The sequence below is a fragment of the Cervus canadensis genome, chromosome 22 (genome assembly GCF_019320065.1).
Source record: "Cervus canadensis isolate Bull #8, Minnesota chromosome 22, ASM1932006v1, whole genome shotgun sequence".
NCBI lineage: Eukaryota > Metazoa > Chordata > Mammalia > Artiodactyla > Cervidae > Cervus > Cervus canadensis.
Genome location: NC_057407.1, coordinates 2,636,059 through 2,660,485, shown reverse-complemented (window position 1 = coordinate 2,660,485; position 24,427 = coordinate 2,636,059). Strand labels below are relative to the sequence as shown.

At 55.7% G+C, this 24,427-nt stretch overlaps 1 protein-coding gene across 1 annotated transcript; it reads left to right on the top strand.

Annotated features, from left to right (window-relative positions):
- Positions 1-2: 2 nt before the first annotated feature.
- XPC (XPC complex subunit, DNA damage recognition and repair factor) lies at positions 3-23,377 on the top strand. The gene is made up of 16 exons (XM_043443563.1): positions 3-173; positions 6,356-6,551; positions 8,465-8,583; positions 10,938-11,061; positions 11,970-12,054; positions 12,852-13,009; positions 13,253-13,373; positions 14,876-14,965; positions 15,759-16,634; positions 17,833-17,993; positions 19,116-19,197; positions 20,069-20,203; positions 20,556-20,725; positions 21,223-21,316; positions 21,726-21,815; positions 22,640-23,377. The coding sequence occupies exons 1-16, from the start codon at positions 86-88 to the stop codon at positions 22,844-22,846; spliced, it is 2,796 nt and encodes a 931-aa protein (XP_043299498.1). The 5' UTR covers positions 3-85; the 3' UTR covers positions 22,847-23,377.
- The last annotated feature ends 1,050 nt before the right edge of the window (positions 23,378-24,427 follow it).

Below are 24,427 nucleotides of genomic sequence, written 5' to 3'. Positions count from 1 at the left end.
CCGCCTCGGGGCGGAGCCAGCTCTCGGGCAGCGTCCGGCGCCGGCGCGGTGTGTCCCTCGCCAGGCGAGTCTTGCCCGGGCAGAGATGGCTCGGAAACGCGCGGCTGGCCGGCGCCCCCGCGGCCAGACGGCCAAGGGCGAGACCAAAGCCCGGCGCGAGGAGGAGGAGGCGGGTGAGAGCGAGGCCGAGCCGGGCTTGGCGGGGAGAGGCTGGAGGAGGGCAGGAGGCGGGCCGGGCGCGGGGAGGGCGAGGCCGACCTCCCGCGGGTGCGGGTAGGCAACCCCGCGCCCACCTGCGGGGAGGAGACCGCGTCCCGGTGACCGCGGGAGGCAGGCGGCGTCCGCCCGCCCCTGGCCACCTCGACGTCACTGCGCCTTTGCCCTCCGTGCCGGATGCGCCCTGAGCGGTTCCGCCGATCCTGGCCGGACCGCGAGCTCCCCTGCGCGATCTCTTCCTGCGTCCTGCCGCCTGCAGGGTCAAGTCCGGTCTCCTGGCAGATGCAGAGGGTGAATAGGCAGAAGGCACTTGTTTTGTGCCCGCACAAGGCCAGCGGACCCGCACTTAAGAGTGCGGGAGTGTGCTGATCTCCTGAAGAGTAGTTGTTCAGTCGCTACGTCGTGCCCGACACTTTGCGACCCCAAGGCCTGCAGCACGCCAGGCTTCCTTAACGGTACCTTCAGCTAAATCCCACCCTAGAGCCCCAGATTTCGGATCCCAGTCGACTTCTCCACGTGCATATCGGATAGTTTTCTTACCTTTGTCCTGGGCAAACTAAACCTGCCCCTTCCCCACTTATCCCCATCTCACTGGTCCCTTCATCACTTGTTAGAACAAACCCCTCTTCTTTACACTGCACACCTCCAGTCCTTCAGCAGGTTCTGTCAGTTCCACCTCAGAACCCTGTCTCAAATCTCCTACTTCTCTATATTTTCCTGGCCACACCCCCTGTCCAAGCCACCTTCACTTTGCAGTTGAACGACTGCAGTGGTCTGTTTACTACTCTCTGTACTTCCTTTCATCCACTCACTGAGTTCTCCCTGCAGCAGCAACTGATCTTAAGAAAAAAATAAATGAGATCTTGCCACGCTCCTACTTCAAACGCTCTGGCTTCCCATTGCCCTTGGCATATCATCGAGATTCCTCACATGGCCTACAAGACCCTGCATGATTCCGCTGCCGCTACTATTTGTGCGGCCTGCTGCTGCTCTCTCCTTTCCCAGATAATCTCCTTGTTGGCCTCCTTTAGGTTCCTCGGGCAGGCCGCGTTATTTCTCACCCGAGCCTTTGCCTTTGATGTTCCTTCTCCCTCGAATGTTCCTCGTGGCTTTTGCCATGGCTGCCTTCTTTTCCTGCAGGTCTCAACCCAGGCACTCCTTGAGTGTCTTGCCTTAGATGGTCTTTCCCAGGTACACTTCATCACAGAGGATCTTGGTAATTTATTTGCTTCCTTTTTGACCTGTCTTAACCAGATAAGCTTATGAAAACATGTCTTACTTTTTGCGGTATCTCATCTTGTCCTCTCCACTTCCCTGCATATACTAAGTGCTCAATAAATAGTATAAATAACTGTATAATGCATGTGGTAGAAGGAATTTCTGGGGTACCTCATATAACTGAGTAGACGATTGGACGAGATCACCAGTAAGGCCCCCTATGACATTAGATTGAGTAATTCTGTGATTCTGCAGGGTGGTGGTGAGTTTTCAGTGAGATGCACATCAGGCTCTGGGCCTGGTCTGGGTGAGGTGATCAGATGAGCTAACTCGTATCATTCAAACTACGCGTAAGCAAGGGGCACACTCAAGCCTCACACGCACTCTGCGAGCCAGCGGAGCTGCAGTAAGTTTCTGTGGCAGCTTCCGGGAAGAGCTGTTGTCTTTGCTGTGGTTGGTGGAGGAACAGTTTGGCTGTGGTTTTGGCTACAGCTGAAATTGATTTGGTGACTGGTCAGTGTAGTGTATAACAGCACCACAGAGCATGCAAATAAGTGACACTTGGCTGCTTTCAACAGCCAACTATTTGTCTTCCCATTTTATCTTTGTTTCTGTTAGGGCCCCTCTAGTTTCTACACATTTAACCTCAACATTCCTTCATCGATTTCCTCCTTCATCATTAACTCCTCCAGCAGATACTTACTGAGCACCTGGCTATTTTCAGGCCCAGTTATAGGCACTGGAAGGGTAGTGGTGAACAGGACAGACAAAGTTCCTGCTCTCATGATGCTTGTAATCTTTGGGGCAGGGGAGGTAGGACTAACAAGTTAAAAAACAAATTCCCATGGTGATAGGAACTATGAAGAAGGCAGATCTCTGTAATAAAACTGACATGGGGACAGGGAACACAGAGCAGAGTCAGAATCAGTGGTCAAGAAGTCCTGTCCGAGGACGTAGTGCTTTCAGCCAATTACTGGCTGTAATGAAGGGGCCTTTTGTAGGATGTGGGCAAAGAGCTGTGGGCAGAGGAATCAGTAAGTTTAAAACTCTTAGAAAGGAATGTTTTAGAATTGAGGTGAGAGAGGTAAGTAGGAACCTTAGGTTGGAGACCAGACTAAGGAGTGTGTATTTTCTTCTTAGTGCTAGGAGGTGCTGCCGGCAGTTCTAAGTAGGTGGATTTTTTCCTTGTTGTTGTTGTTGTTAAATTAGCTGGCCGAGCAAGCCCAGTGGTTAATTCATGCTGAAATAACCAGGTTATATAACAGTGTAGTACAGCCAGCCCTGCACAGGTTGCACATCTGTGGATTCAAGCAAAGTTCAATCCAAGGTTGGTTAAATCCACAGATTGAGAACCAGGGCTGTATCCACAGGGCTGTATCTGTATCCACAGATACAGAACAGAGGGCTGACTGTAGCAGACAGCTCTAGATCTTGGAGAGTCTTGGAAGATGGCCTCTGTTTAAGTTATAGTTGACTTATTATAGCATTAGTTCAGACGTACAACAATGACTGGATATTGGATATTAGATTATATTCCATATAAGGGCTCCCCGGTGGCTCAGACAGTGAAGAATCCTCCTGCAGTGCAGGAGACCTGGGTTCAGTCCCTGGGTCAGGAAGATCCCCTGAAGAATGGAATGGCCACCCACTCCCGTATTCTTGCCTGGAGAATTCTATGGACAGAGAAGCCTGACAGGCTATAGTCCATGGGGTCACAAATCAGACATGACTGAGTGACTAACACTTTCACACTTAATACTCCATATAAAGTCATTACAAAGTATCGACCATATCCCTGTGCTATACATTACATCCTTGTAATTTACTGATTTTATACCTAGCACTTTGTTCCTCTTAATCCTCTTCCCCTATCTTGCCTCTCCCCCTACCGCTTTCCCCACTGGTAGCCACTAATTTGTTCTCTGTATCTGTGAGTCTGTTTTTGTTTTATTTGTTCATTTGTTTTATTTTTTAGATTCTGTATATAAGGGAAAACATGGTATTTGTCTTTCTTTATTTCACCAAGCATAATATCCTCCACGTTGTTGCAAATGGCAAGATTTCTTTTTTATGACTGATATTTCTGATTCCTTTAGATGGTAGCTTAGGTTGTTTGAGACTTTTCCTATTTCTTGAGGTGAGCCTGTATTGCTCTAAGCTTCCCTCTTAAAACTGCTTTTGTTGTGTCCTGTAGATTTTGTAAAATTGTGTTTTTTATTTTCATCTTCTTAAGGTATTTTCTGATTTTCTCTACAGTATCATGAGTCATCCGTTGGTTGGTTGTTTTTTGTAGCATCCTATTTAGTCTCCATGTGTTTGTGTTTCATTTTTCTCCTGTCATTGATTTCTGGTTTCATACTGTTGTCATTGGAAAAGATACTTAATAACTTTTCAGTCTAGAATTTGCTGGGACTTGTTTTGTGGTTAGCATGTGGTCGATGGATCCTGGACAATGTTCCATGTGCACTTGAAAAGACTATTCTGCTGTGTTGGACACAGTGTCTTGAAGTTATCTATTAACTTAATTTGGTCCAATGTGTCATTTAAGATCACTGTTACCTTATTGATTTTCCTTTTTTTTCCATTTGTTTTTATCTACCTCACTGGTTTTCTTTCTGCGTGCTCTGTCCATTGATGTAAGTGGGGTGTCGAAGTCGCCTGCAGTTATTGTATACTGTCAGTGTCTCCCTTTATTTCTGTTAATATTTTCTGTATATATTCAGATGCTCCTCTGTTAGATGCATATGTGTTTATCAGTGATATCATCTTCTTGTATTGACCCCTTTATCATTACATAATGTCTTTTTCTATTATTATAGACTTTGTTTTATGGTCTATCTTGCCTGATATGATTACTGCTGTCTGAGCTATATTTTAGTTTCCAATTGCATGGAGTATCTAGATAATAGCCTCTTGATACTCCGGCACACACACAAAACACACACAAAGAATTTAGGAAAAAATGTAAAATCCATGTCTACCATCCAGAAACCACCACCACTGAGTAATACTGTGTTTCCTCCTAGTTTCTGTCTTTTTTCGTAGTAGAAACTATACAAACAGCTTTGCATTCTTAGCATTTTATCATATCTTTTTCCTTTGTCTTAAAAGATAACTGAATTATATATCATTGTGTGACTATACCATAATTAATGATTTAATTAATGTCCATTTAATGGATGGGTATTCAGATTTTTAAAATTTTGGATACTTTGAAATTATACTATGAACTTTTTTTTGATTCACAGTTTGTTTCCCTTGTTCTCACTTTTAACTCCTCTGTTTCTCTATTCAAAGCACAGACATGCACACCTCTGCCTTTTAACCGACCGAGTAAGTTTAGAGAGGAATAAACAGTGCTTCTGAAGCGGCTTCCCACCTGCATCTTTAGTAAAGTATTTAGCATCTTATTGACAGAGGGCTAAAAACCACTGTCAGATCTAGAAATCCTGGTTTTCAGTATGCCCTACCAAACTGTCAGGTCGTAAATAAACTTTTGGCCTTGAAATAAGAAATCTGAAGAAACAGAACTGAATCAGTGATTTTAGCCAGCATTAAAACAAATGCTGCTATAAGGTGAAATTTATTAAAATTTAGTTACGATTTTTTTTTTTAAGCTCAAAAGGTAGAGTCTTTTTCTTCAATGCAAAATTGTGTTCTTGGGGACTAAAAATATGTATCCAGGGAGTTAGCAGTACAAACCATAAATAAAAGGAATGCATTAATTTGATATTTTAGGTAAATATCGCAGCTCCTTTTGGAACCTCAATAAAGGTTAGAGTATTTTTGTTTTCTAATGTTAATTGAAGCAGTCGTGCAGAGGAAAAAATAAGATGATTTATTTCAGATTTAAGATAATCTGAGGGACTATATTTCAATAGAAAAATATTTTCCCCTGTTGTATTAATATATTATAACATACATAATATAGTTATATGTTAGGAGACCATGCTTTTAGATACCCTGGTTGAACTAAAATGAATAGTGTATGCATTTTTTAATATCTCCTTTTAACAAAATTTTATTATTTATTATTAATAATGGTTAGTTATTAAAATAAAGTTGTTTTTCAATTACTGCTGACTTATTCCAACCTTAAGCTTGGAATAAGGGGCTTCCCAGGTGGAGCTAGTGGTAAAGAACCCGCCTGCCAATGCAGGAGACGTAAGAGACAGAGGTTCGATCTCTGGGTCAGGAAGATCCCCTGGAGGAGGGCCTGGCAACCCGCTCCAGTATTCTTGCTTGGAAAATGCCATGAACAGAGGAGCCTGGCAGGCTACAGTCCATGGGGTTGCAGAGTTGGACATGACTGAAATGACTTAGCATACACGCAAGCTTGTACGCGTGACATATGGGTTAGATTGGATAGATTTCATAAAGTATGTGTTTTGAGTAACGTTTGGTTTTAAAAGACAGCAGACGCTTAGATTAGGGGAAATCATTGTTGTTCAGTCGCTCAGTCGAGTCTGATTCTTTGCAACCCCATGGACTGCAGCATGCCAGGCTTCCCTGTCCTTCCCACTCAGACATGTTTATAAACTTGAAGCTTTTCACTTAGTAGGAGTGGATTATCCCTAAAATAGTCTCAGCAGGTAGTAATAAGCAAGGTGTTAATTGCTGGATTGATGCTTGTCCTTGCTGGACATTAGGTAAAATCTAAGGTTTGCAGTTTAGGTTTTATGGGTCGTGTGCTGGTGTCTGTATAGCCTCAGGAGGTGGAACAGAGTAACTGATGAGGAGGCCTGTGGTGTGCAGACCAGCTGGAGTGGGACGGGCTGAACGCTGGTTACTGCCTGAACATGGGATGGTGATGGGCGTCTGGGGAGAGGTCGCCAGGGAGGACGTCTGTGACCCTGCCCACGGACCTGCAGTGTCTCCTCTCTCCTGTGTGTCTCCTCTCATGTTCCGTGTGGTCACCTAGATGTCTCCGAAGATCAGAAACCGCTGAAGAAGAGCCCTCCCACAAAAGTTTCCCGAGGAAAGAGGAAGAGGGGCTGCCGTGATGCTGGGGGCTCAGCGGACGGTCCAGTGAGAAGGAAGGCGGCCAAGGTTTCAGTGAAATCTGAAGAGCCCCAGGTTATAAAGGACGAAGCCCTCAGTGATGGGGAAGATTTCAGGTGAGACGGCAGAAAGCATCTTGACCGGGTCTTGGTTGTTCCCACCAGGGAAGTATGACTAAGAAAACCTGCTCCTGTTGCTCATCTCTGGGGTCCGTGGAAAAGGTGGGATCTTTAAACACGCCTGGGTAGTGCTCGGGCCACTGGTAAGACTGGAAGTCATGGTGACCGTATAGTTTACCTCCCAGCCTCCGCAGATGAGGACCACCGCTTGCAGAGAGTGACTTACTAGGGGCCACACAGCTAGATGGTGGCAGAAGCCGGGATGAGACGCAGGTCTTCTGCTCCTGGCCCAGTGCTGTTTCTACCACACAGACATTATATGCACGAGGTGTTTCCGTGACGTCCCAGCCGCGTCCTGTCCCTCTCCCCTCGGGTTTGCTCTGCTCCGGCCCAGCAGACACGGGCCAACTCGACACGTGCTCATGGTCTGCCTGCAGCCGGAAGCGTTCTGCCACCTTGACGATGCAGAGCAGAACTCACCTGCCCCTCGGTGCCAACTGATTCCTCCTCCTCTCCTCCGCTGGCTTCTTGCTGCATCTCTAAAGAGTGTAATCACCTGCCTCGTGTTACACTTGCTTGTGTCCACGCCACACACCCCTGTGAGCTCTCAGACGGCTGGGACCATACCGGCTCCTCTCTGTATGCCCCGTGGCGTCTAGGGCAGGGCCTCTTACAGTGACTGAGCACGTTGATCATGTGGTGAACCATGCCTGTGAACCTCGTGAACACTTGGTCATCTGCCTCCGGGGAATGTTGCGGAGGGGTGGGGGGTGCAGGGAAGAGGACCCACAGGCCGCAGTTCCCGCTTCACATCAGAGAGAAGCTTTTCTCTCAGCGTGGGCTCTCCTGGCAGCCCCAGTCCTGGCTGGGAGGTAGCCCAGGACACGGCCGCTGTGGGAAGGAGCACGGGAGGCACGTGGACTCACCACCGTCGTTCACCTCCTCTCCCCTCAGACTCATCCCACTTCCCGCTCCCACCTGCTGGATTCTTTCTGCAGGGAAGTCCACACACAGATCAGCCAGGACGCTGCCAGGGAAAGCCCGGCTCCCCTTCTTGCCTCTAGGCTGGGAAGTGACATTTCTCCCACATTTACTTTTAAAGGGGTTCTTTTTGTTTCTGTGCTTTTGAAAGGAAGCAGCAGGCTAAAAAGGGAGTGTCTTGTCTTTTTAGAGCTGAGGTCTGAAGCCTGTGAATTTAAGTATCTGTGCTAAAATCTTGGCTAATATTCTCACTGGACAGCATGTGTCAGATCTTACAAAAGCTAAAAGCAACTCGGGGCTCTGAAGATGCTTTATGTGTGAATTTGCAGAAATGTTAACCCACTGCCCGTGAGCAGGCACGGAGCCCTGAGCCAGTGCGTAGCCAGCTGCGCGTCTACACGGCTCTGTGCCTCCGCTCCAGCGGAGCGGAGCCTGTTCCTCACGACACACCCCCACGTACCCAGCAGTGAAACTCTACCGGCCTCAGTCGCCTCTCGTCTTCCCTCTCAGAGGCGGGGAGGGTCAGCCAGTGTGAATCCTTCCCTCCTTCTTGCTGGCATCTGGCTGCACACGTGCACACAGGCATCACGGCTTCTCCTTCTGGGACCTGCATTCTCTTCGTGGTCTCGTCTCCCTTTCCCGTCCGTTTGCAGACAGCTGTTTCCCTTCACATGGCCTCAGGGTGCGGCTTCATCACGCTCCTCCTGTTTCCGAAGACACATCTAGTATTAGAGCCCTGATCAGAGCCCGTCCTGGTGGGAACCCGAGGCCCGGGCTGATGGAGGGTGTGAGGCTCAGAGCTGCCAAACCACCTTCAACTAAGGGCAGCAGATTCACAGTCAACAGAAGGAGCCCTGAAAGGGGAGCTCAGGGTCCCCGTGAGCCCGGGACGTGCGCGCTTTCTTCACCTTCCTCTGATCTCCCCACAGTGACTGGCCGAGCGCCCGCAGGAAGGGCCAGCCCCCAGAGAGAGAGGCCGCTGCAGACAGAGGCGGCTGCGAGGGGGTCGCCGAGGAAGACAGCGAGGAGGACTGGGAAGAGGTGGAAGGTACCGCGACCCCTCTGCTCCCAGAACGGGTTCATCCTGTCCTCCTGCTTGGTTGTGTTTGGGGTCATGTCACTGCAGTCCCGTCCCTTTCTTGGAAAAAGAGGAAGACCGAGATACGGTCGCAGTAGGGACTTGCTTTTGATGCAAGGGCTTGTGCCTTCTCTTCCTCCGGAGGCACTCGGTGAGAGACGTGTGCTCACGCGTGCCTCGGGCCCAGCTTTGCCCTCGGGCAGCCCTGTGGGTGAGCGCGTCCAGCCGTGCGAGCTGAGCTTGCTCTCCAGGACGGTCGGTAGACTCTGCGCAGTCCCTGTAAGCCGGGGGCTTGTGGGAGAGCGTGAAGGGCCTGGCACATCCTGTCCTCGCAGCAAACAGCGGCCAGGGTCTCTGTCCTTGGGCCCTTCTGCCTAGCAGGGCTTTTCCTTTTGAAAATGTTCAAACCTACCAAGAAATGGAGCCTGTAGCCCAGGCATCCCCTAGACGCCCTGACTTGACCGTTGGGCCGTAGGGAACGTGTCTCCCTTTCTGTAACTCTGCTGGTGGGACTATGAAAGTAAGTCACGGACATCCTGGCTCTTCAGGTAAACACTTGGGCATTTATCTCCTGAGGGTAAGGCGCTGTCCTGCCTGATGGAATGCTGTCATCACCTAATTAAGGTCCTGGTTACTGTGAGAGGGTCCATTATAGCTGCCTTTTTTTCTTGTTTTTTTAATCCCCCCAGTGTGGAATCTAATCAAGGTATTTGGTCTCTTTAATCTACAGCAGAGACTCCACCCACCACCTTTTGGCTGGGGTGGGGTGGGGGGGTGCCCACACTGCACAACACGCAAGATCTTAGTCCCCTGACCAGGGACTGAACCTGTGCCCCCTGCATTGGGAGTAAGGAATTTTAACCACTGGACCACCAGGGAAGTTACCCGCCCCCCCCCCCACCCCGCCTCATTGTTTTGCTTTTCATTGTTTTTCAGTTGTTACGTCCAACTCTTTGTGACCCCAGGACAGCAGCACGCCAGGTTCTCGTGTCCTGAGCATCTCCTGGAGTTTGCTCCAGTTCATAGCACTGTTTTTTGTTTTTTTGGCAGAGTCCTGGCCTCTTGTTCTGTAGAATGTCTCATGTTCTGCTTTATAATGGTGGTTAGCTTGTTGGAATGCCCCCCTGCAGGTCCTATGAACCGTGAGTCCAAAGACTTGGTTGCCTTTAGAGTGAATGTTCTTTGGCAGGAATACTGCTGATGATAATGCTCAGTATTATCACTGAGTTCTCTACTTCATAGCGCGTCCACTAAGAGGCACCTGACCTCAGGTGGTCCTGCCGGTGATGCTAAGCTCGACCGTGTCTGGTACCGCCTGACAGTGCCAGTGTAAAGGTTCATTTTCCCTGATTCTCTGTGAATATCCTGTGCCCCAGTCACTTTCTACTTAGTGGTGTTGGTGTGATCTTGACTGAACCAAAGATTATTATAGTGAGCATGACAAAGTGGCAATATTTTGATTGTCATTTCACGTATAATTATTAGCTGCCTTTGACCTGTAAAGCAGAGGTCTCCCCTTTAAGGACTGTTTTTATTTAGTCACTTATTTTGGGTATCACTGTGGACGTAAAAATTCAACTGTGTCAGCAGTTATCCTCTTTATCCTTTGACCTTCAGGTTGCCCCTACATTTGGCGAGCAGGGGCCCCTTTAAGCAGCCGCGCTGTGGTGTATGACGTGGCCTCAGCAGTTTCTGAGAATGTTTTTGTTCTTTGGCGCAGTGAGGTGTTCCAGGGTCTCCCTGCAGTCTCCCTGCAGCAGGGCTGGAATCGGCCCTGTTTCATTTCAGTAGGAGCCGGCACACAGAAACCAGGGTCTCGGCACCGGCTGTGGTCATTGCTTCTGGGCCCAGAGCCGCTGTGCAAGGACCTTAGCTCATGAAGTTCACCGTCCATCCAGTTCAGCAGAGTTAATTTCGGCCAGTGTTTACAAGCAGCGTAGCAGAGAAGGAGATGGAGAAGATGCATGCCTTGCCCTGTGCACCTTTACGGTCTGGTCTGGAAGTCATGCCTCTAGAAAGCGAACCATGGGGGGCTTCACTAGAGTAACGTGGAGAGCAGGATACTGCTCCCGAGCCCCAGCTCCACGGCACCAGGGTCCGTGTCTGAGGGTCCCCCCCAGGGCTGCTGCTCTGGGCGCTCGTTGGGCGTTGCAGGTTAATGAGACACTTGGCCGTGAGCGCTCAGGGCCTCTCCTGGGAACTCAGAGCAGGGTCTCGATGGTTTCCTGCCTCACTCCCTCCCCAGCAGAACCTCACTGTTTTTCAGTGCACCGCCTCTTATAACCATAATTGTTATCACTGATCTAAAAAATTCCTGTTGCTAGAAATGGGTGAGCCCGTGCCGGGTGACGTAGGGGAAGGCGCAGCCTTCTCGGCATCCGCCCTGCCCGTGAAGCCGGTGGAGATAGAGATCGAGACACCGGAGCAGGTGAAGGCCAGAGAAAGAAGGTACGACCAAGCACTTGCTTCTCGATTTCCTCACGTCTCACCAGCGGCAGCTGCCCCCCAGGGAAGCTTTTGAAGGACACATAGGAGACGCGGGCTGAGTGTCCAGGTTGTCAGGAGCCTTAGGCGAGAGCGCCCTGGGCTCACCTTGAGGACTTGAAGGCGAAGCCTTTGTGTCCAGGCAAGCACAGACGTGCCAGGGGTTGTGCAGGCTGCCTGTTACCTTACTGACTCTTGAGGACAGCATGTGAACGAGGGCCCAGAGACTCACAGCTAGGCAGCGTTGCAGCTGGGCATGGAGGAGCCCCGATCTGTGTCTGTCAGGCTGACCCGACACCCCGGCTTGTGTCCCGCGGCACTGCGGCAGGGCCCGCGGCAGTGCTCCCCATGGCTGGGGGCCTCCCCCGCTCCTTCCAGGGGTCCCCGGTCCCTCTGCAGCCCCGGCGGCCTGGCCGTATGCGGCGCATCTCCTGGTAGTTAACTGGTCCTGAGTTCCCCACGTGATGAGCACTTTATCAGGCGTCAAGGAGGGAGATAAAAGAAGTCGTTCAAAAGGTTTTCTTAAAGGGGCTTGGGACAGAGATGAGGGATCTTACGGCAGAACAGCGTTGCGCAAACAAGTCAAACAGTTGCGTTGACTTAACGCCAAGGCAGTGGGCCCCAGGAGGTGGGGCAGTCGGGGGTGGTCAGAAGGGACATCCTGGGGCACCTGCTCGGGAGGCGTGGCAGGTACGGGTTGGGGAGGGAATGTTCCGGGCCGGGGTTTGCAGGCGGGGACACGTAGGACCCGCCAGTGGCAGGTCTGCTGGGTAGCAAGGCCTGAGTCACTGCCCCCGAGAGGCGTCGGCAGGGATGGGCGAGTGGGGTCAGGCTCCCCCCTCCACTTCGGGATTGTTCAATGTGCGTTGCAGTGAAAAGATCAAAATGGAGTTTGAGACGTATCTTCGGAGGATGATGAAACGTTTCAATAAGGAGGTCCACGAGGACACGCACAAGGTATGGGATGAGGAGGCTGGTGTGCGGGGCACTGGCTCTGTCAGCCACGCCGCCGGCTCTCCTGAAGCAAAGTGGGGGTGGTGAGGGGCTGATAACGGCGCCTGCCTGGGAGGGGGTGTGAGGAGTGCGCGGGGAGGACACGTGGGGCATCAGCTCAGCGCTCCCCGCCCCTCCCTTCGCTCAGCCGTTCAGTAACACTGGGTCGGGCCTCAGCTGCAGGCGCAGCAGCTCCTGACTTCAGCTGGCACTTACTGGACACGCTGAGGCCTCGCAAGGAGCCTGGTGTTGTGGGGAAACTTGCACGAAGCTTGTCTCCTACCGTGCAGGACTTTCTGTCTCACAGACGGAACAGCAGAGACCTCAGAACAGGGAGACTCAGGACGCAGAACGAGGGGAGATCAGTGCGGGCCCCAGCAGCCGAGGAAGACCTTGTTTAGGAGAGGGGTCGGGGAGGGTCGGGGGGACGGCGTGGGGACAGGCCATGCTGACGGTCCTTTAGACCCCAGGCTTCATAACGTTTCATCCGCAGATCCTTCAGGATGCACTTCCGAAAGACAAGACCTCTTAGAGAAAGGAATTTTGCAACTTTGAGATTTGATTGTTTCTCTGAGGGAAGAAGCATCTAGAGAGAAGAGAGGGGTGAAAGACAGAGCCTTGGGAAACGGCAGTGCTAGGAATTCTCCTTTTCTTTTTTTGTATATAGAAATGACAGTGGGCATTTCCTGTCCTCGAAACGTCTTTGAATTTGGCAGCCAAAATCCCTCTGGTTTACAGGCTTCCCACTTCCCTCTTCCCAGGTTCACCTGCTGTGTCTGCTGGCAAACGGCTTCTACCGAAACAGCATCTGCAACCAGCCAGACCTGCGAGCCATTGGCCTCTCCATCATCCCAATGCGCTTCACCAAAGTGCCACCCCGAGACGCGGACGTCCTCTACCTGTCCAACCTGGTGAAATGGTAGGGCCCTCAGGCCTGTCGTGCAGAGTGTAGGGCAGGATTTGGGTCTCAGGGGCTGGGTGCAGGTCAGTCCCACAGACCCTCCTCGAGGGGAAGGCTGAGCTGGGCCTTCAGGAGTCGGCCAGACAGGCTGGGCAGGGGGGCTCCTGAGCCCCTCTTGAGACTCTCCCCTGTGGGTTCTGGCCGTAGGAGGACAGGGCTTTTCTTCACCCTGGCCTCTGAGAAGTACCTGGTTCTCTCCAGGTTCATCGGAACGTTTACAGTGAACGCGGACCTCTCGACCAATGAGCAGGACGGCCTGCAGACGACACTGGAGCGGAGATTTGCTATTTACTCAGCAAAAGACGATGAGGAGCTGGTCCACGTGAGTGGCGCCCCAGGCAGCACTGTTTTATAGGTCTGTGAGCCAACGACAGTGGCGGTCAGGTGCCACGTGCCATTCAGGCTGTTTTACATACACTTCCTTGCTCAGCTCTCAGAGGATAAGAACAGGTACCGGAGCTCAGAAGTGGAATCACTTCCTTAGGGCCATTCAGTCTAAGCACTGGAGTCAGGATTGGGACCAGCCTGAGAGCCAAAAGCTGCCCTTCTCCTGTCTACTCGGCGCCCTGGAGTAGTAGCACACTTAGGTTTTGGTCAGGTGCCCTCAGTTGCTTACAGTATTCAAAAGGGGTGTTTAAAGGTCCCAAGGAGGGACTTCCCTGGTGGTCAGTGGCTAAGACTGCATGCTCCCAGTGAAGGGGGCTTGGGTTCGAACCCTGGTCTGGGAACTAGATCCCAAATGCCACGAATAAGACCCAGTGCAGACATAATAAATAAATTAAAAGAAAAAAAAAAAGGCCTAATGTTGGCTGCAGAAATCCTTCAGAGTGTTTCCTTACCTTGCACATTGGACAGTGACCTGGCAGACGGCTGTGCGGCAAGGAGGGTTCTGTCCAGGAGCCGTAGCGAAGAGCTTCTGTGCAGACAGGGCTTGTCACACGCTCAGAATCCCCTCAGGTAGAGCTCCGCCTCAATGAAACAGGTAGAAGCGTGGCTTTATCCTCGAAGATTCCTGTCAATGCATATACTTGTGTCTAAGCCTCAGATTCTGTTTAGGGGGACATTTTGTGTCTTTAGAGGCTATAAGACCGGCATCTTTACTTTCTCTTCCGATCTGGCTCGAAAATGTCTGAGTATCTGGCCTGGAATGGCGCTGTTAGACCAGCAGCCAGAGGAGAACAGTGGTGTTTCAGCATCATCCTCCCAGACTCTTCCTGTGCATCTGTGTACGCATTTTCTTCCTGCAGTTTTATTAAGTGAAAACAACAGTTGTTTTTTATTTTAAAAAAAAAAAAAGAAGTGAGCAGTTCCGTTCACAGCAGTTCACACTGCCTGTCCCCAGACCCCGTCTGCTGCCCCCGCAGGGAGCCCCGTGCCCACGACACGGTCGCTCCGTTCCCCCTCCTCCCGCCTCCCCGGGAGCTGGCACCACCGACCCGTGTTCGGTCTGTGGATTCACGTAGTGTGGACCCTTCACATAAAAGACATCACAGCGCAGTCAGCCCTCACTGTTGGCCACCTCCGCATTCACAGAGTCAGCTGACTGCCGATCAGACGTCTCTCTGCAGGGGTTGAGCCCCCAGAGGCGGGACCCGAGGGTAGGGAGGGCTGGCTGCTGCCCCCTGCCGTGGGGCGGCATCACGGGCTCTGGAACCCAAGCGGGTCCTGGGAGCCGTCCTCGCAGATAGCCGAGGGACAGCTCCGTGTGACCTTCCGCGTCTGGCTCCTTTGACTTGCCATGTCTTCATGTTCATTCACCACACAGGATCACTCCAATCCTTACTTCTTTCCCTAGGATAAGCGTGTTGTTTTTTCTCATTCTAGATATTTTTGCTGCTTCTCCGGGCCCTGCATCTCCCTACCCGCCTCGTACTGTCTCTGCAGCCAGTTCCTCTGAAGTTATCAGCAGCGAAGGTGAGGTTCCCGGGCCTTCCACAGGAAAGGGTGGGTGGTCAGGGAGGAGGGAGAAGTTACCTGAGACTTAAGCAGACCTGCTCGTTAGACTGCTTTTAAAGGCAGCCTTCGTGGAGCAGCCTTCCTCTGAGCGGGCCTGGCTCAGGCGCTGTGCGGGGAAGCCGGGTGCAGGGCGGGCATCTCGCAGCCTGGGCTCTGCGTGTGCAGAGGGGCCTGCTGGCCGCGCTCCATGCTGCTCTGGTTTCTGGTCTGTGGGTGGCTCAGTAAAGAGGTGCTTGTCCTCCCCAGCCATGTGGGTGAGGATGGGAGCCTCTGAACCCCGCCGTCATCCAGGAAGGGGGATGAACCCTGCTCCTTGGGGGTGCTGGCACTGTCTGAAGTTCGGTCCAGAAGTTGTTTAATTTCTGAACTCTTAATAATGTGATTTTGCTTGCAAAGTGCCTTAAGTGTAAGGTGGGTACTCCTGCTGAGGAAACTGAGGCTCAGCAGTGACATGATCTATCCAGATCAGATAAAACTGAGACGCGGAAGTGGGATTTGAACCCGGGTTTGTCTGTGCCCGCATCCTGGGCTCACTGCACAGTGAGAAGAATCAGACCGGGGGCTCCTCCCGGGTGCTGCAGAATCTAGTGAACGCTTTCTCACACCTGCTGGAGGGCAGCCGGCCCATCACTGAGCCGGGGACGTCTCGTGTATGCTGGTGCTCCAGCAGGACTTAGCCCTGTTAGACGGCAGACCTTTTATCATGTCATTGTTAAAATAGAAAGAGCAGAAATTTCCTGTTCTGTTTAAGGGGAAGAAACCTTGCAAGGGAAGATCTACAGAGGCGCCTGGGGGCTCCTCAGAAGCTTCCAGCCACGCTCCTGGAAAGCCCAGCGGAGGAAGCCGAGGAGAGGACGCGTCTTCTGAGGGCGCTGGTGGGGCACGTGCCAGAGGGAAGGGCAAGGCGGCCGCAGGCAGGAGGCCGCGGGGGGAGTCCCCGTCCAGCGGGGAGGACACGGGCAAGGCTCGGGGGCAGAGGCGGGGGACCCAGAGGCGAGCACAGGCCCGGAGACGGCGGGCGGCCGCCAGGGTGTCTTACAAGGAGGAGAGCGATAGTGACGCGGCCAGCAGCGGCTCTGACTTTGAGCCGTCCAGCGAGGACAGCTGCCGCCCGTCCGACGAGGATTCCGAGCCCGGCCTGTCGAGGCCGCGGAGGGCCCCCGCCCCTCAGAGGACAAAGGCGGGGTCCAAGAGTAGGTCCAAGTCCCAGCACGGAAGCCGCCGTCCGCCCCCTGGCTTCGCAGAAACAGCGGCGAGCGCTGCGGGCCGTAAGCCGAAGAGAGGCAAGAAGCCGTCGGGGGACGGCGGGAAGGCAGGCGGACAGGGAGCGGCCGGCGTGGACCAGTGGCTGGAGGTGTTCTCGGAGCGCGAGGAGAAGTGGGTGTGTGTGGACTGCGTGCACGGCGTGGTGGGCCAGCCCCTGACCTGCTACCAGTACGCCACCAAGCCCGTGACCTACGTCGTGGGCATCGACGGCGCCGGCTGCGTGCGCGACGTCACGCAGAGGTACGACCCCGCCTGGCTGACGGCGACCCGCAAGAGCCGCGTGGACGCAGCGTGGTGGGCGGAGACCCTGCGGCCCTACCGGAGCCCGCTGGTGGACCGGGAGCAGCGGGAGGATCAGGAGGTGAGGACCGGGAGCGGCGCCGGCCCGCGCTGGGGGGTTCAGATTGTTACCTCAGTTAACGGTCAGAGCGGCTGGGGCGCTCTGGGGATTAAAATCAAGCTGGGGTAATCGCAGCCTTGATTTCACCAGCCATGTCACATTTAGGCTCCAAGAGATGAGCTGACTTGGTGTTGGAACCCAGGTTGCTCTGGCTCCAAAGCCTGTGTACTTGCAGTTATTGCCCTGTTAGAAATGTGGAGCTTGACGTAAGTCAGGTAAGTCGTCCCGAGTGAAAGAGGAAAACACCCAGTGTAGCCGTTTCCTCCCGCTCAGCGTGTACCCGCGCACAGGTGTGCACGCCAGCATCCCTGCGGCGACCCCGGACTCTCAGCTCCCGGGAGGAGCACGGAGGGCTTGTTGCAGGGCGCGCCGGGGCGCTCGCTCAGGAGGCGGCTCCGCGGTGATGGGGTCACTGCGTTCGTGCTGAGCCTGTTGTGACGCACCTAGTTCAAGGCTTGCTCAGAAGCTGGCCGCGCGGGGTCCCTCCCGCCTCCCCACCTGCTGGTCCTCCCCTCTGTCCGGGATTGGAAGAGACGCTGCGGGCAAGCGCAGGAGAGCCGGGGGAGGGATGAGGGTGAGAGCAGCGGGGCTGCCGGTGAGAAGCCAGTCCCTGGAAGCCGTGGAGGAGAAGCTGTGGGCGTCCTGGTCTCTGTGGGAGCCGGGCCCCGGAACCCACATCACAGAATCGGGGTGTCACTAACGGTGCGGCCTCCCCCCAAGGAAGGCTCTGCTCGGGCCGGCCGCGCTGTCGGAGGGCAGGGGTGACTTTTCCAGCGCCGGGAGCTGCAGAGCCTCCAGACTGCAGAGCTCTCGACACAAATGCGTGTGCAGAGCAGAGCGCCGGGCACAGCACCTGCAGCAGCCCGGGGCCCCCAGAAGCTCCCTGCCACCAGCTGCTACCCGAGCAGGTTGTTTGAGGGTCGCCCCCGCCAAACCTGGGCCTTCCCCAGAGGCTCAGTGGTAAAGAATTGGCCTGCAATATAGAAGACGTGGCTTTGATCCCTGGGTCGGGAAGATCCCCTGGAGAAGGAAATGGCAACCCACTCCACTATGGCTGGGACAGAGGAGCCTGGCGGGCTACTGTCCGTGGGGTCGCGGAGACTCAGACACGACTGAGCACCGTGTGGCACGCCCGCCACTGTCTCTCTGGCCTTTGCAGTTTCAGGCGAAGCACCTGGACCAGCCTCTGCCCACCGTCATCGGCACGTATAAGAACCACCCTCTCTACGCCCTCAAGAGGCACCTCCTCAAGTACGAGGCCATCTACCCCGAGACGGCCGCCGTCCTCGGGTACTGCCGCGGGGAGGCCGTCTACTCCAGGTGCGGGGCCGCCCGGCGGCCAGGGGCTCCCGGCCTTCGGAGAGCCGGGAGGCGAGCTTGACTGCGCGTGCGTGCCGTGTGCAGGTGCGGGGGTGGGGCGCGGGGGAGTGTGTAACAGAGCTTAAAGCCTGAAAGTTAAAACCACAGGGATTAAAAGATCTGGGGCAGGCCAGTCTTATAGGAGGAAAAATAAGTAGGGCAGGTAAGGTTTATATGGGCAATAAAAAAAAAACACCCCCCAAAACTGAAGTCAAACAAACGCATGAAAGGAAGGAATAAAGGATTTGATAGTGAAAATTAAAATGACTGGATATTTTAATGGGTATAGAGTTTCAGCCTGGGAAGATGAGAAGTTTGGGAGACGATGCTGGTGATGGTTATGTAACAGTGCCACTGAGCGATAACCCTGAAAATGATTCAGGTGGTAAATTCTATGTTATTATGTGTTATCTTTTCTACGGTAAAGAGAAATTGCCAAAGAGGGGAAGGAGAAATAAACATGAAAAATGAACATAAATATATATATATATAGTTAAGACTGAACAAAGTTTTAATAACAGGAGTAAAAACTTAACAACCAGAAGAAATTTAAGAAATGGTAATAGAAAATATTAGTGACTTTTTAAAAACGTTGACCTGTGAGACCAGAAAATAGAGAGTGTTCTTGGTAAACAGGAAAAGAAAGGCACAAAATGAAGCTCTGGGAAATGCACAGGAGCAGGTGTTTCAGGCCCCCTGCCCCGGGGCTACTTGCTGTGGCTGAGCCCCGACGGGCTAGGGTCTGTGTGGGAGCCCCCTGGCCCCTGCCTGGTCCGGGCCCCAGCCGCCACCTGGACCCTCCTTCCTCTCTGTCTGGTGTTGAGCAGCCAAGTAAACCCTGAGGCGGGGGGGACGCCGCCCACCTGCACTGCGGGGGCTCTCCGCCCCTGACCCGGCTGCCGGGGCCTCCCCGTGCGGCCGTTGGGGTTGGGGTCTGCGAGTGGACGCGTCCCCCACAAGACGGCCGGGCGCCTGTCGGCCGTGGGCCTGACGGGGCCTCCCTGGTGCCCTGGGCGAGGCGGCGGGGCCCTGCGGGCGGCTCGGGGGGTGTGAGCAGCCCTTTGTCTCCCGCCGGCTCCTCAGGGACTGCGTGCACACGCTGCACTCCAGGGACACGTGGCTGAAGCAAGCGCGTGTGGTGCGGCTCGGAGAAGTGCCCTACAAGGTAAGCGCTGTGGGACGGCGGGTGGCCACGCGCCCCGGGGGTCGGACGGGAGCGGCGTGGGCGCGGGGCTGTCTGCACCGAGGACTTTGTGAGAGACGGGCCTTCCCAGGCACGCAGGAGGGCCGGGCTGGGAAGCAGCCCTCTGACCCCGGTGTGTGCCTGAGGCCCTGGGGTCAGATCTGTGTCCCCTGCGTGTCCAGAGAGGCCGCGGCCCTGCCTGCTGTGGACACGCCCACACCAGCTCTCTGCGGTCTCTGCGTGGCGTTGGCATCACGCATGAGATTTTACAGACAGGAGAGCAGGAGCTGAGAAGGGGCAGCTTGTCCGAGGCCTGAGCTAGTGAGACAGCGGCCCCAGGGCCCTGCGCCATCCTCGGTGCTACACCGGGTCAGTCGGCTGCCCAGAGGCACGGTGAATTCAGCACAGACCTTGAGGTGGGGACGGGACACGGGGCCCGGTTCAGCCAGCAGAGGACAGTGGGCAGTTGTGAGCCACGGGCGCTTCTGGGAGATCCCTGGGAGGGGCCCTTTGGGTTGCTGAGACCTGGGGAGCTGGGCCAGGTAGGGGGCCTCTGGTTTGTGGGAAGGGATTGAGGCGCAGGGAGCCGGTCATGGCCCAAAGCAGGCCTGTCGCTCACCAGCCGTGGGGACATCTCTCGAGTCCACTTTCCCCTTCAGTGATGGACACAGGACACAGGTGAAGGCCGTGACAGGGGGTGAGCTGCTCACACCTCCTAGAGTGCTCCCCTGTTAAGACGGAGGTGATCCTAATGACGCACCCCACCTCCGGGTCTGCTGGAAAGGCTGCGCTGAGCGCAGTACCCGGTGTGCTGGGAGCGCGTGGTGTGAGCGCTGGCTACTCCTCCGTGTAGATGGTGAAAGGCTACTCTAACCGGGCGCGGAGAGCCCGCCAGGCCGAGCCGCAGCTGCGCGACTACAACGACCTGGGGCTGTTTGGCAGATGGCAGACCGAGGAGTACCAGCCGCCGGTGGCCGTGGACGGGAAGGTAAGGAGGGCCGCGTCCGCGGGGGCCGGGGGCCAGCCGTCCACCTCTGCGGCTGCCCAGACTCGGCCGCCCCCCTCTGCGGCTGCCCGGACCCGGCTGCCCCCCTCTGCCGCTGCCCGGACCCGGGCGCCTCCCTCTGTGGCTGGCTGGACCCAGCTGTCCCCCTCTGCGGCTGGCTGGACCCAGGCGCCCCCCTCTGTGGCTGCTGTGACCCGGCCGTCCCCTTCTGCGGCTGCCCAGACCCGGCTGCCCCCCTCTGCCACTGCCCGGACCCTGGCGCCCTCCTCTGCGGCTGCCCGGACCCGGCCGTCCCCCTCTGCGGCTGGCTGGACCCGGGCGCCTCCCTCCACAGGTGCCCCGGAACGAGTTTGGGAATGTGTACCTCTTCCTGCCCAGCATGATGCCTGTCGGCTGCATCCAGCTGCACCTGCCCAACCTGCACCGCGTGGCCCGGAAGCTGAACATCGACTGCGCGCAGGCCGTCACCGGCTTCGATTTCCATAAAGGCTACTGCCATCCCATGTGCGTGAGGGGTGTCCGCCGAGGTGGGAAGGCGGGGCAGCAGGTTCTGGAGAAGGCGCGGGAGACTGGTGTGGGGTTGAGGCCCCCGGCTCTCACGTTCAGGGTTTTCCTCTGGATTTGCAGGATCGGCCTCGATCCTTGACCTTTTCACACTTTCATTCTGGGCCTTCCGTCCAGAGGCTGCAAAGCCAGTGAAACAAGCACCCTGAGGTGCCGGGTTAAGCGCTGTCCTGGGGGCGCTCAGGGTGACCGAGCAGCGTCAGCATGCTTCCTGGCTGGTGGCCTCTGCCCGCTCCCGCGGTGGAGGAGGGTCTGGTCCACCGCCCCGCCTTCCGCACGGGTGGTGTCTGCCAGCAGCCCCGGCCGGGACGGTGGACCGCCGGCCAGGAAGTCCTTCAGGGCCCAAGTGCTCAGGGGCGGCCGGCTGTCCCCCGCAGCGGGGAGCAGAGAGGCCAGAGCAGGCGCGGGCTCAAGGACCATGTGTGCTGACCCCGCAGAACCGACGGCTACGTAGTCTGCGAGGAGTACAGAGATGTGCTCCTGACCGCCTGGGAGAACGAGCAGGCGCTCGTAGAAAAGAAGGAGAAGGAGGTGAGCGGGCAGGGCTGGGGGGCACGCAAGGGGGGGCTGCTCCCCCCAGGCCGCCCCGCACCACGGCTGCGAGGAGCGGGGAGCTGGGCCCAGCGCGCTTTCTGGCTCCGACTGCCTCCCTGGGGGCGCCGGGCGGCCGGCACTGAGCAGCTGCCTGCCCGCCCCTCAGAACCGGATCTCGGTCCAGCTGCCGACACCTGCCTCCTAAAGGGATTTGCCGGGGTCCAGGGCCCTCCCCATCCTCAGAACACCTCAGCACCGGTTAAGGAGAGGTGTCTGGCTTTGGTGCCTCTCCCGTGTATCACTTCATGAGTCATAGGCCAAGCGACTCTGCCGACCCACTGTGTCCCCTGTATCTGTTCCTGAATGGCCGCGCTCAGCGTCTCCTGTTCTCTGTCTGCCTCTGCAGAAGAGGGAGAAGCGGGCTCTGGGGAACTGGAAGCTGCTGGTCAAAGGGCTGCTGATCCGGGAGCGGCTGAAACTTCGCTATGGGGCCCAGGTCAGTGTGGCCCCGGAGGACGATGCGCCCTGGGGAGGGCTTGGGAACCACGGCCGCTTCTGCCCGGAGCTCGAGGCCGCTGTGTTCTGGTGCCGCAGACCTGTCTCCCGGGCCCTGCGCCCGGTCCGTGTTGAGAAAGGTGTCCCGGAGTCAGGCCGTGGGCCCTGCCCCTTCTGCACAAGGGAGCCCGCCGTGGGCTGTACCTGGCGCTGAGCCCACTCGGGCGGACAGCTGTCTGCACCTCCTGGCCTGGTCCTGCCCCCGGGGCTGCGACCACCCCCGCTGCTCATTCAGGCCCTTCTGCAGCACTGCGGCCCCTAAGGGCTCCTGCTGGGGGCACAGACGCCCCCAGGCACAGCCACGGAGTGGTCGGTCAGTACTGGGTCAGGGACGTGGAGACGTGCTCTGGGAGCATCTGACTGCCCCCCACCCCCACCTGCTCCCTCCTCAGATCCCTGATGCCCCCTCTCCCGGCTCCATGTTCCCACGGGCTCCTTCCTCCCGCCCAAGCTTTCTGCCCCTGCCTGCCCAGACTCGGGGCCTCCAGGGCTGCCCCCTCGGAGCATCCGACACTGAGTTAGTGCTAAGCATTTGGGCACTTTTTTGGTTCAAAACCCAGGAAACAAGTGCAGGGCGCCACTGGCAGTCACCTCCCGGGTTGGTCGAGGGACCAACCTGCAGGCAGTCCCTTGGCCTCAGCTCCAGTGTCCCACGGCTGCACTCTGCTCCGGGACCCGCAGGCCGGGCCCTGTCCTCCGGGTCACGCCCGGGGCTTCCTGACACTGCTTCCTCCATTGTCTCCCCCGCCCCGGCCCGGCCCCCAGAGTGAGGCGGCCGCTCCCCACACAGACACAGGAGGCGGGCTCTCATCAGACGAGGAGGAGGGGACCAGCTCTCAAGCGGAAGCGGCCAGGATCCTGGCGGCCTCCTGGCCCCAAAACCGAGAGGCCGAGGAGCCGAAGTGCCCCAGGAGGACCAGGAGGGAGAAGAAGGAAGCGGCTGCCCACCTGTTCCCGTTTGAGAAGCTGTGACGCGAGCGGTCACCTCGGCGGCTCGGCCGTGCCCCAGACCTTGCTCCCAGGCAGAGTCCTCCTGTGTCCGCACTCGAGCCGCTGCAGACGGCTCAGGTCCGGCCTCGGGGGGCCCCTTGCGGTTGCCAGGCAGGCCCTGACGCTGCGTGCAGGCGGAGCGGGTCGGCGCAGGCCGCCTCAGGGGACACCGCCGCCTGCTTTGCCAGGAACACTTCAGGGCGGCAGAGGACTAGAACAAAGCTACAATAAGGAGAAACGACGAGACTTACACGTTCCTAAGAGGCTTCCCAGGAGGCGCTGTGGCACAGAACTGCCTGCCAGTGCAGAGACGAAAGAGACATGTGTTTGATCCTCGGGTCAAGGGGACCCCCTGGAGGAGGGCGAGACTTAAACGTTAGGAAGAACAGATCAGTGTTTAACTAGATTTTACTCATTATTGGATACATTTATAAAGCCCTATACACTGTAGATCTTTAGGAGAAATAACTTTTATAACATTTTGAGGAAAAAAATAAAGCATTTATCTAGAAAGGCTTGGCTCTGCGTTTTCTTTCAGACTTTATGTCAGCTGAGAACACCTGGGCGACAGGGATGCGTACACAGGTGGCCCGTGTTCCGTCACTCAGTCGTCTGAGTCTTTGTGACCCCACAGACCACAGCACGCCAGGCTCCCGTCCTCCACTATCTCCCGGAGCTTGCTCAAACTCGTGTCCATTGAGTCGGCGATGCCATCCAACCATCTCACCCTCCGTTGCCCCCTTCCTTTGCCTTCCGTCTTCCCCAGCGTCGGGGTCTTATCCAATGAGTCGGCTCTTCGCGTCAGGTGGCCTGAGTCTTGGGGCTTCGGCATCAGTCCTTCTAGTGAACAGTCAGGGTTGAATTCCTCTAGGACTGCCATGGCTCACAGCTCCACAAGTCGTCCATGGAGCGAGCACACAGATCAGGACTACAATAAAGATTGGAGTTTGTTTTCCTGCAGGCTGAGACCTTAGCGTTACAGACAGAGGAATATTTTTCTGTTTAGTCGAAGAGGTATTACTTAATCTTGATAGTAGCCATTAAAAATCAGTCTGTTTTATCCAAGGGAAACAAACAAAACCCTTTGGAGTGTGACTCATGCGGCGAGAACTGGCAGGAAGGCGCTTGTTGAGAAACACGGGGGTTGCCATGGAAACACCGCTCTGGCACTGCCTGCATCAGAGCTTGGTCTTGCCCGCCTGCAGGTGAGCTGTTTTCTGGGAGTGCAGTCGAGCACTGCCCAGTTTCTGCAGGGACAGCCTGTTCTTCAGGCGGACGGCAGGCAGCTCCTGGAAATGGAGCCAAACCTCCGGTTCTGAAAAGTCGGCACTCACCTGCCTCGAATGCTGTAATAACGGGGAAAGAAGTTCAAACTGCAGGGTGGACGCTTGGCGGCCGTCCGCTGCTTCAGAGCAGGGCCTCGGGGGCCTCCTCTCGCTCCATGCTCACCGCCCGTGGGGTAGACACCCCCCACGTCACAGGTGAGGCAGCTGAGGCTCAGGTCACCGTCGTGGCCAGCGCCACGCAGCTCATCGGCCGAGGGGGCGCCTTCTGCACTGGGTC

Bases quoted from the DNA above. Each gene is read 5' to 3' on its own strand.
- XPC (XM_043443563.1), top strand. From the start codon at position 86: ATGGCTCGGAAACGCGCGGCTGGCCGGCGCCCCCGCGGCCAGACGGCC. The intron at 14,966-15,758 runs GTGAGGTTCCCG...GTTCTGTTTAAG, and splicing joins TGAAGTTATCAGCAGCGAAG to GGGAAGAAACCTTGCAAGGG. The intron at 21,816-22,639 runs GTCAGTGTGGCC...CCCGGCCCCCAG, and splicing joins AACTTCGCTATGGGGCCCAG to AGTGAGGCGGCCGCTCCCCA.